The 12,179-nt window shown below is 40.2% G+C and overlaps 1 protein-coding gene across 1 annotated transcript; it reads left to right on the forward strand.

The window, feature by feature from the left end:
* Positions 1–2,455: 2,455 nt before the first annotated feature.
* Positions 2,456–11,610, forward strand: LOC308288715 (secretory carrier-associated membrane protein 5-like; the record flags this gene model as incomplete). The annotated part of the gene is made up of 6 exons (XM_080730185.1): positions 2,456–2,462; positions 3,043–3,162; positions 5,434–5,590; positions 6,164–6,265; positions 7,628–7,745; positions 11,437–11,610. 6 exons carry the CDS (start codon positions 2,456–2,458, stop codon positions 11,608–11,610), a joined length of 678 nt encoding a protein of 225 aa, XP_080586311.1.
* Between the last annotated feature and the right edge of the window lie 569 nt (positions 11,611–12,179).

Genomic DNA, 12,179 nt, shown 5'->3' on the forward strand with positions numbered 1-12,179 from the left:
TCCACCCAATAGCAGGGTTTCCTTATAGCTTGCATAGATTTGCAGTATAGTGTGTGCCACTACGTCATTGTAGTCCTTAGCGGCCATTTCTTGTGACAAAACACAGGTGTTTCAATTGTTTGATTGCATAGAACTAATGCTATAGTCTAATCAGAACACCTGTGTAAGGCTGTGTTGTCACAAGAAATGGCCGCTCTTAGAACTACATTTGGCACACCAGTGAAGAGCACATTTTAACACACACACACACACACACACACACACACACACACACACACACACACACACACACACACACACACACACACACACACACACACACACACACACACACACTCACACCTCATTATGTCCAAAACTGTTGAGGATTTAAATTCAAAAGCATCAAGTAGCAGATCTACAAGCTCAACACTCATTAATTGACAAAAAGGAAGAAAAAAAAAAAAGAAAAAGAAAAAAAGAGGGCCTACACAAGTAAATGTAGTAATGTTCTACAGTAATAGTGGAAAACTAAAATGTACAACGTTAGTGTAGATGAGGCTACTGCAGGTGTTGTGGCGCCACCGCGTGTCCAAAACAAGATAATACATGTCCATATTGTTTGGGTGAGGAGGACTCATGGATTGTTTGAGGGACAGCTCCTTCTGGATTGTTTTATCAAAGGGAGACAAATGACCATGTTTTCCGTTCATTATGTGACTTGTGAGCTTGTAGATCTGCGTGAGCTTGTAGATCTGCAATTAAAAAAGGGAGAAAATACAGAGAAAAGTGACCGGTTTTGACAAGTATGTTGTCATGCCAATACGTTTAGTTTTACTCAATTGAAAATGTTAATACAGTTGCAGGACGTTTACTTGTAACAAATATTTCTGTTGTTGTATTGCAACGTGTAGGCTACTGATGTGGAAAGAAAGAAAGAAAACACGCTGCATGGTGCACAAGCACACACACCATTGTAGCTTCCCCCCGGTCCACTGTTTCAGCACCGTGGACAGCGATTGGAGCAGTCACTCAAACGGCGCCCATTGAAGCGGAACGCCCATTGGTCTGATTAGAATCGGCTTTAAGCTTGACGCGCGATGATAGGGCCACAGGACGACGAGGGATTTATTATTGTTACTCTGACATACTAATAGTCCTGCATAAAGTATCGTTATTATCGTGGCATCGTTCATCTGCAGTAATCGCGCAATTATCATCGCGTCCAGTCATCTTCCATGTGATACTATACTGTAGGTCAGCAGACTATGCTTTGGAGCGATAGGACACTCTAAACACAAACTGTGTCCTGTAGGAGGTAAGCAGATTACTGTTCTCTCTCTCTCGTGGAAGACCGTATAATTCCTGGTTATGATGGCATGCACACACAGTAGGCTTCAGCAGTGGTGTAAAGTAACTAAGTACATTTACTTAAGTAGTCTACTGTACAATTTTGAGGTATTTGTACTTTACTTGAGTAATTCCAATTTCAAATACTTCTACTCCACTACATCCTTGAGGAAAATATTGTAGCCTACTTCTACTCCACTAGATTTATTTGAAAACGTTAACCACTAGTTACTTGGTAGATTTGGATTATTATTACAAAACATACATTAACCACTTCAGCCTTAATAGCCTATGCATTTCGGCCATTTGAAAATAGCCAATCTGCAAGCACACAATGCATAGCAATGCAATGCATTGTGAGCTTGTAGATCTGCTATTTTTAAACGATTTGTATGCTTTTGAAAAACCGCCTAGTGACTAATGAGTACTTTTACTTTTGGTAAATTGAGTAGGCCTACATTTTAATGCCAATACTTTTGTACTTTTACTAGTAGTCTACATTTTGAATTCTGGACGTTTACTTGTATTACTGAGTGTTTCTATTATTGCAATATTGATCCTTTTTTTTTTTTAAGAAAAAAGAGTAGGCTTCAGAATGCTTTTTGCCTTTAGTAGCATTAATTAGGCATGATATTACCATGCATTCTGACCGAAGCTTCTTTAGGTAACTACTTACCTTACCTACTTACCTGTTACTGACTTTGAATTATTATCTTTTTATGCCAAGCGTGCTTATGAGATAGCTACCTACAGTATGATTGTCTTTGCATTTCCTGACTGAATGAAAGTGTATGAGGATTTAGAGCCGCTAACTGAGCCGGTGTCTGGAGGATCCACACACACACACCGTCTGTTAGGCTACTGCAAATCCCCCCTGTTAAGCTAAACCTCCTATTATCTTTGTTGTAAAAACACTTGCCTTCCTATAGCTATACAGCCTACACTACGTTGTGATATTGACCTGATAAATAGCTTATCCCCTGATGTATATGTAACAATGATGTAACTACAAGGTGAAGTAGCTTCTTTGAGAAGTCTAGGCCTATAATATGTGGAAATTGTGATCCCATAGGTTCAAGAGACAGCATACCAACTCAACCAAAACACAACAATCAACGGTGTCCACATGGCAGGTACAGTAGGCCTACACTACAACACTGGAATAACAAAGTGCATTTGCATTTCACATTTGATCACATTTATAGGCTAAACTGTACATTTTAAATGCAGGTATCTTAGATTTTATGACATTACAAAGTACAAAGTGATGTATTACATAGGCCTAAGTAAAGGACAAGAGTTTGCCATATTATCTAAGAAGTTATATGTTACATACATGCCATCTTATACTATATAGGTTATAAAAATATATATAATGTATGAACTAAATATATAAATTAATGTATGGAATTTCTGTTGGCGTCCATGACATTATGATATCAGACAAATCTGAAGCTCAAGCTTGCAGATCCGCTACCTTTGATGCTTTTGTGTGACGCTGTAGTATTAATCAAGTAGGGCATTAATTGAAAAAAAAAAGAAAAAGAAACACAGTTGCAACAATATGGTTAAGGTAATAACCACTGACTAGTTAACAATGAGTAATAGCATACACATTTTAAACAACTTATGTTCTGCCTGTCAAAAAAACAACAAAAAAACACTAATGTTGAAACAGAATTAACCACTGACATGTATTGTGTGACGTTGCAGAGCCTAACTTCCCCCCGCTGCCTGGGTTCATACCATTGAAGCCATGCTTCTACCAGGACTTTGAGGAGATTCCTGAGCATCACCGTGTCATGTGCAAGAGAATGTACCACCTGTGGATCTGTAAGTGACCCTGCTTCAAAGAATAAAATAGGTCTTAATTGGTTAAAGATGCACTACGTAACTTTCCTCTTCTATGCCGGATTTGAACCAGGTTTCCTACACAAGTGCTGATATTCTACCATTGAGCTAATAGAGCCAGCCTGCTTGCTCAGGGGATACATTTTAATCTTGACCATCAGGTCAAAATTCATGTCAGATCCTGTGTCTAGGTGAGACATGACCTTTGATCTAAAGTCTCAATGGAAGAACAGGGAGACAAAATGCAACCACCACAATTGTATAAATTATATTGTATTAATAAACTCTACCATACAGATTGGATAAAATTAAAATGTATTCATAAAATAAAACATATATAGTGCCGCTTTAAGTTTTTTGGGCATGTCATTATAGGTGAAATGTGGGTGAAAACAAATAAACACTGAAACCTTCCATTTTATGTTCTGCTGAACAGATTAATAAATAAATACATCTCAAATCCCAAGAATCAGAATCCAGAAGAACAGGTCAGAATTCTTACCTCATTCCCTCCATCAAGAGGGAGAGAAAGAAAATTAAAACCTGATGAAATAATTCAAGTCAAAGTAAGCTGGCATGAAACATTCATTCAGTAGGCTAATTAACTTAGTTAGTATTGATCGTAAGTCTCCAACACAATTGGATCAAACAATATTAATAGAATGAAACTTAATAGGATACTATGATAAGAATCATGTGTCTCCCCAATTCAGAAACCAGTGAGACACATTTCCAGGTTAATGTAACCCCACCTTGAGTTGCCTCGCATTATTGGACATTGGATACGATAATGTTTCATTGTTTTTACTGGTTATTTATGTTCTCCCTCTACAGACTGCAGTAAATGATAAATATAATCAGGTATTCCATGTATCCAATTTGTATTCAGCCATATGCTTAATACTATGTTTTAAATTATTTTCTGTAACTCTCTTTCTTGTCTTTGCATACTCTATTGTTTTAATTCCACCAAAGAAATCACTCATATAATTGCTTTGCCTAAATTAATTTAATTGTTTGTGTTGCATCTATTTGGATATTTCCAACTATATATATATATATATTTCGCAACTATAGCATGCATGTCTGACCAAGGAGTTTTATACTGATTGAGGGTCTATTGCCGTGGTTCTCAAACTTTTTCATATCATATATTCGTATATTTGGCCATGGACCCCCATCTAAGAATATTTTGTGCCAGGAACCCCCACACAAGACTGGTGTTAATATTCTACAGTTTTAACACATTTTTAGAAAAGAGCAGATCTACAAGCATATACAATGTGTCGCTTCTCAATTATTCAATTCATCAAAAAGGTGGAGAGATGGGTTTCTCAATGTTCTGCTTACTAACTGTTGTGTAATGAGGAGGAGACAGAGGCAAGCTGCAACACGTTTACAAAATACCACGTTTGAATTAATAGTCAAGTTTCGTGATTACATAATTGTGATAAACATAACATCACACTTACTTTCGATTGATCGTGCAGCCTTAATTGTTTCTATTCAGGAGATGGAAACACCACTAATGGCTGTCTCAATTCAGCTGGGGCTGGTTCGCTCTCAAACAGAAGCCTCATTCCTCGGTAGACAGATAATTGAAGGAGATTTGCTCCCTTTTGGCTGCGGAGTGAAGCAAGCTGCACATGAGGTGTTCACAATTAGATTCACTTTGGGTGCTGGGGGAAGATGACTGCATATTAATTACATCACACTGTGTGTAAATAGAGAAACATCACCAGAAAACGACACACAGTAGTAGAGCTTTGCTGTAGTAGCATTACATTTAACAAAAGTGTTCCTGGTATTGATTTACATTTTCATATCTTTGCACCCAGTCTGCATGCTTTATCTGTGTCTCTGTGCGCCTGTACAGTATGTCGTCTCTGTCGGGTGGAAACCTCATATGTCCATGCTCAAAACGTGTAGTTTTGCACTGTGTTTGGAGCTTGTAGATCTGCTAATTTTGATGCTTTTGTGTGACACTGTAGTATGATCAAGTAAGGCATTAACGAAAAACAGAAAAAAGTTAGAATATGGAGATAAGAGGTTTCTGCCCGACTGTGACAATATGCATGTGTTCAACTATTTATGTATGGGTGTGCAATGCATGCATGCACGTGGGTTTGGGTTGGTTTATGCACAGGCTAAAAGCCTTATTTATACTCCAAATATTTATTTTCAGTGAGCGGGCACAGTCATACAATAAAGCTTAGGCGAGCCTTTGCAATGACGTGCGTTTTGTTGTTGCAGTGAACACTGTCACACTCGCGGTGAATCTAGTCGGCTGCTTTGCCTGGATGTTTGGTGGAGGAGGAGTGACCAACTTTGGTCTGTCCATCATATGGCTGCTCATGTTTACTCCATGTTCCTACGTCTGCTGGTTCAGGACCCTCTACAAGGCTTTCAAGTATGTTACGTCACACCACCCCTCCTCACCCCACTCCTCCTCTCCCCATGCCACGCCATCCCGCCTCACCCCACGCCACGCCACTAATGCTGATTATCGATGATTTAATAAAATAATTGATCAATAATCTATTGCTATTTTGCCATTACAGGTTGCAAAATTCTGAAACATTCTAAAACATTCGATAAATAATGAAAATAGCTGCTCTGCAAGCTCGTAACAAGCTTGCAACGCAAAGTGTTGATCAGCTCTTTTCTGTGAAAAATAAAATAATGCCTTCAGCAAGTGGTTAATCGATTCATTGATATACTGTATATAATAAAATAAAATAAAAAGTGTTCAAAGATTATTTGATTAATCAAAAAAGTTGTCAATAGAATAATCAATGGTGTCCCTGTTCTGGGCATGTCAGTATGGCCAAAAAGTAAAAGAAATATATATATAGCTAAAATAGCAGATGCTCACATATTTCGAGCATGTAGAGTGGGTATTTTAGCCATTAGTCTAGTATTGTCAGTATGAAAAGGCTGAAATGGTTCAACGGCTCACATTGTCCTGTCTTGTTCTCCTCAGGTCTGACAGCTCCTTCAACTTCATGGCATTCTTCTTCGTCTTCATGGCTCAGGTGGGCATCAGCATCATCCAGAGCATCGGCATCCCTGGATGGGGCGTATGGTAAGAACCTCACACACACACTTACGTTAGAAAACACTGTCTGAGGAAATGTCACAGCAGCACTCAGATGGAACTAAAAATAGAATAGATCTGCATCTTTTGCTATGTTTAATTTTGAATCCTGAAAAGTAACAGTTTTGGACATATGAGGTTTCCACCCGGCAGAGATGATTTGGTGACCCAGCCGGGACCCACAAAAATGCATTATGAATGAACCATTTCAGCCCTATTTCAAAATAGTGATGACAAATTGTGAGCTTGCAGATCTGCTATTTTTACCATTGCTTAATATACACTTTGTAATCTTTTGGGGGGAAAGAAATTATTGTATAATAATAAAAAAAATAGATATTTTGCTCACGTGTCACAGGACCCATTTTGACCGCAAAACGGGTCCCACAACCCATTGTTTGGGACAACACTGTTCATCATCATAATGAAAGAAGACGTGGCTGTGGACAGTGGTATCTTCACCAGGTCACAGCCAGCGACCACAGAACTCTAATTCTTATCGAACATTCAGAAAGAGAGCAGTACGTCTAAAGTCATCCATATTGCCAAATGGCCCTGCTCTGTGCATGTCATTAATAATGACAGTGATTCACTGGCAGAAATTGGCCTCATATAAGTTTTATGTGGTCTAGTTTCCATTTTGAGAGGCTGTTAACAGGTCCTCAAAATGTCACTTGACTTGTTGATGATCAGATATTATTATTATGACGGCTTCCATAAAGTTTATGAATGTCAACCTTTAGAACATGGGACAGCTTTATGTGTCAAGTATAAAACATTTAAACTTGGTTCACACACTCAAAAGTGATAAATAATCCTACAATAGTTATAGCCGCCACTATCATCTTCTTCAAAAACGAATAACTCTCATAATTCTCAGACATTAATTAAGTGTGATGCATTACTGTACTTTTCATATTCTCTACCTAGTGGTGTAAAGCAGTAGTTCTCAAACATGTCAAGGACCCCCAAATTGATGTATATTTGGTCCTGGACCCCCATCTGAAAAGGTTTTGTGCTAGGCAGGGACCCCCATCTGAGAAGATTTATGTATAAAAGCGTGTCACTATAGTGGTATTTCTACAGTAAGTACAACAAAAATACAACTTCTTCCACCACTGATTACTGTAGTCGTAATGGTCTGTAGTCGTAATGGTCTGTTTGTACGGGCTCTGTGCTTCTGTTTTTGTATCTCTGTTCTGTTTTCCTTGTGTAATGTTGTACTCTATTGTTGCTTGTTTTAATGTTTTTCAGTGTCCAGTGTATCATTTTGTTATGACCGCATATTATTGTTCATTAATATGCGGTGTCTAATTAAACAAATGAAGTAAAGTAATGTTCCCTTTTCAGCGGCTGGCTGGCGACCCTGTCCTTCTTCAGTTATAACATTCTAATAGCGCTGATCATGCTGGTTCCCACCATCATGTTCACCGCTGTGGCCGCGCTGTCCTTCATCGCCTTAACAAAGGTAAGACAGCCCTGTTATCTTCACTGTTGGGCAGAAACCTCTTATCTCCATATTTTTACATTTTGTGTTGTTTCGGAAATTAACAGCCTATTTGATCACGCTACTGTGGTGCACAAAAGTGTCAAAGGTAGCAGATCTGCAAGCTTGAAACTGGCTTTTGTCTTTTACAAAGTTTAGACGTTGTGAACAGAAACACACCTTTATAAAAGATTGCTTGGGAACTGTTTTCCAAGCTCAAGCCATTACAATGAAGGAACACTTTAGAGCCAGAGACCATGGCCTGCATTGAAGGTGCAGTAGTAACTAGTAAGTTATTTTAATAACAATCATTGCTGTAGAGCAGTGGTTCCAAAGAGTTTTAGCTCGAGACCCAAAAGAGAAAATTGTTGTCTCCCCGGAACTCAAACAAGTGAAAATAGCCACAACACGTGAGTTTGTAGCTCTGTCCACCTGACAACAACGATATCATACATCCACCCATAGGCAAAACTATTTAAAGGTGTTGTGGTTGTTATTGTTGTAAAACAATGGTTCTCAACCTTTTTACACCAAGTACCACCTCAGAAAATATCTGTCTCTACAAGTACCACCGTAGAACTAGGTGCATAGACCTATACCCCATCCTATTCAGCACAGTTAACACAGGAAGGAGGCCAATTTATTCCTTGAATTCATGGAGATTTTGAAGTTTTTGTTGCATTCATCGGCCAGATTTAGCTACTACGCCTGTGAACTTCCCATGCAAACTGCGCTAGCATAGCCGCTTAGCCTACGGCGGTTGCAACAGCACTGCTGCTGCAGAGACTCTGTCAGTCTGTCTTATCAGCTGCACAACTGAAATGATGATATTTCAAATGTGATTAATCCCTTCTCAAATCTTCTATTAGGTGTGCTGTCAGTGTCATGTTCATTTCAGCACGGCTGGAGAGCCGTTAACCAATTGCTTGGTCAGAAGAACTACCTGTAGTATAATATAAATATGTCCCTCCACTTATGTATTTTGTCTTGTTTTTTTTTGGGAGACTCCTCTGCGCACCACCAGAGGGGGTTTGAGAACCACTGTTGTAAAGGGGTAGTGTTAAATTGCTCTATATTCAGATAGTAATCATTGCTAGAGAGTGTTTGTTCAGTAAGTCTCTTAAATGGAGCAAGTTCCAAGGACTATAGGGGTTGTTGTTGTTGTTGTTGTTGTTGTTTTCTTTTTCACTGCATAGGCCTACTGTATGCATCAAAGGAGATTATTTGCCTCAGGATTGAAGGCAGCTTGCCAGAGTATTTGATAAAGTTCATGGACAGGATCATTTCTGTCAGTCAATGTCAACAGGAGGTCTATAGGGGGCAATAATAAACCCTCAGGATGTTTGTCAGGGTAAAGGGGGAAGAATTTTCTATACTGATATGAGGAGGAATGTGCTGTACAGTACAGTAGGCTCTGTGCATCAAAGGGAACTAATACAGGTACATCATCTTAAAGTGATCCCCGAGGGGAAACTACAGTACTTCTCTGCATTTGATCCATCCAATTAGGAGAAGTGTGCTGCTCCATGCAGGCACACAGGGAGCAATTAGTGGTTCAGTGCCTTGCTCATGGGACACCTCGACACCAAGGTATGGAGGAGCAAACCGGCAGCCGATGTTCGCATTATCCTCCCTTGGTATGGGTCTTTTATCACCCCATGCCTTGGCCAAGGCTCAGTAGTCGGACTCCCAGCTCCCAGGAGCTGGAAGCTCCGTTATCACCCATAGACTTGTCATTGCAATGCGCATGCGCCAACGCACGTTCACAGGAATAATGTACTGGTCGCTCCCTGAGTGAGAATCGAACCCAGGCCGTCAGATTACCAGTTCCCGTCGCTACTGACTGAGCTAACGAGGCAGCTTTTGCCTGGTTTTACACATAACTCGGTAACGGAACGCTACGCAGCGGTGAAAAATACTATGCCTACACCTAAACCTAACCCTAACCCTAACCCAAACCCTAACCTTAACCTCAGTAAAACTATGCCTAACCCTGAGCCAAACCCTAACCTTAACCTCAGTAAAACTATGGCTAAACCTAACACCCAAAAAAAATATCGGAGCGGCGCCTCCATCTCAGTAGCGTCCTCAGTAAGAAGTTAGAACGCATGGCTAGAATTCCCAACCCTGTAGTCTCGAATCCCAGCGTGACTTCTTTTTTCCCCCTCGTGTTTTGGCGCATGCGCATTGCAATGACAAGACCAAGGCTGATATCGGGTCTTCCCAGCTCCTGGGAGCTGGTAGTCAGACTCCTGAGCCTTGGCTAAGGCATGACAGTATTGATAACAGTCCCATCCCAAGGATATGATGCAGCCGGGGACCTCCCAATTCTCTTTTCCAATGATGTGCGCCCACTTTGAAAACCTGTACTTTAGGTCAGTAGCCTAATTCTGTGCCAAGATCCCGCAAATTGATATTTATTTTGAAAATCTTCTGTGCCAGGGGTGCCCCAGAAGTTTTGTGTTAGAAAATAGCAGATGTACAAGCTCATAGTGCCACATATGAGCTTGTATATCTGCATATTTTGAACAGCCATTGTATAACATATGGCTAAAGTAGTTAAAATGATTGTGATGCTTTATTAACACATTTAGCTGGGGACCCCGTGGTACCCGTGCTTGTAAAAAACAGCACAAATAGGATATTTAGTCATAATGAAGTTATTTTTCTTTTTCAGTGATCCATTCTCTTTTGAAGAACGTGTCAGTTCAATCATCAATCTTTTTCTTAATCATTCGGTATAGGGTCAGAGTTTAGAGGCAAATAACAGTTGACAGTTGGCTCATAATACTAGCATCATTCAATATATGACGTTATATCATGACTATAAAGCCTTCTTCATCAGCTGATTGAACAATGATGTCATTTGTACTTTCTGAGTCTTGTAAATGATTTTAACGCAGTGTTTGACGGATTGTATTTGGCAGGAGAAACATTCTGACACGTTTGAGCTGCAGTTAATTACTGGCTCTTGACTAATTGATAGTTACCTGTGACAACAGTGGGACTGAGGTTATAGGCACCCTGTAGACAATATGCCTTCCGGTGTGTTCCAAGATTTCTAGCGGAAGTCTGCGTTTAACGGACGTTACGTCATGCGGTGCGGGTCTGTTTACATTCCCCAGCGAAAAAACTAAAATATATTGTTGCTCTTAACTCACTCTTAATAGGTGTAACATTGCTTGAATCAATGTTTTTGTTTGTATATTGTTTATTGCGAGCGCAACCGACGGAGCAGGAGAAGTAGACCAGAGTTAATTTCGTGCAGGGAATACGTTTGCAGGAACACCGCACCGTGAAAAAAATACAGCTTCCGGTGAAATTCCTACGGCGGAAGTTGAACGCTTTCTGCCTTCTATTGTCACCAGGCTTTTCTCTTCGGAGATGAGTAAGCCTGGCTACGCGAGGCTAGGTTATAGGAGGCTACACATGATGTCTTCCTTTTAAAACGGAGAGGCATCTATAGTATTCACATCAGCAACAGGATTTCTACTAATTATCACCAGTGGTGGAAAGTAACATTTACTCAAGTAATGTACACTTTTTGAGGTACTTTTACTTTACTTGAGTATTTAAAAATGTCAATACTCCATTACATCTCAGAGGCAAATATTGCAGGTCTTAAATGTAAGTACTTTTCCCCACCTCTGCGTCTCCTGTTGTGTGTGCACAGATACATAACTTCTACCGTGGCAGTGGGAACAGCATGTCCAGAGCCCAGGAGGAGTGGACCACGGGAGCCTGGAAGAATCCCATGGTCCAACAGGCCGCCATGGGCGCAGCTGCAGGAGCCATGCAACAAGATCAGTACTCTAATCCACCACAACATACTGACAACCAGATGTAACCACTCCAAAATGAACCGGGGTATTGAACAGATGGAGGGCGTGTGTTCAAGAGTCTGTTACATTCATTTTCACAAATTCAAGAGGTTTTCCAAAGGACGGAAGTTGTGGTGTTTTATCAATGTTCAACATCAGTAGCTACGTCGGTAACAGCGGGGAAATCTCGCTATTTCTACATCCCATTATTTCGTCTACGGGCGTCAGCAGGTTAGCTACTCACCAGCGTCTGGGTTACTGAGGGTTAGAGTTTGGGTTAGGTTTAGGTTTAGGCATAGAGGTTAACATTCACCAGCATCGGCAGGTTACCTACTCATCAGCGTTGTCGGATTAGCATTTCACCAGGTTAACATTCACCTGCGCTGAAATATCGACACGCTCTTAGTAATAGCTCCTTATATCTGTTTGCCTTTTCAGGCATTTTGTTCTCTTTTGGTACTTAAAACTCTAATTATTCTGCTTTGCCAACAGTCCATGTTGGCTTGAACCACTGAATTACAGGTTTGCAGCTACAATATCGTCTCTGTCGGGTGGCAACCTCATATGTCCAAAACTGTTACTTTTCAAATTATTA

This window comes from Nannobrachium achirus, assembly GCF_963921795.1.
Source record: "Nannobrachium achirus genome assembly, chromosome: 7".
Taxonomy (NCBI): domain Eukaryota; kingdom Metazoa; phylum Chordata; class Actinopteri; order Myctophiformes; family Myctophidae; genus Nannobrachium; species Nannobrachium achirus.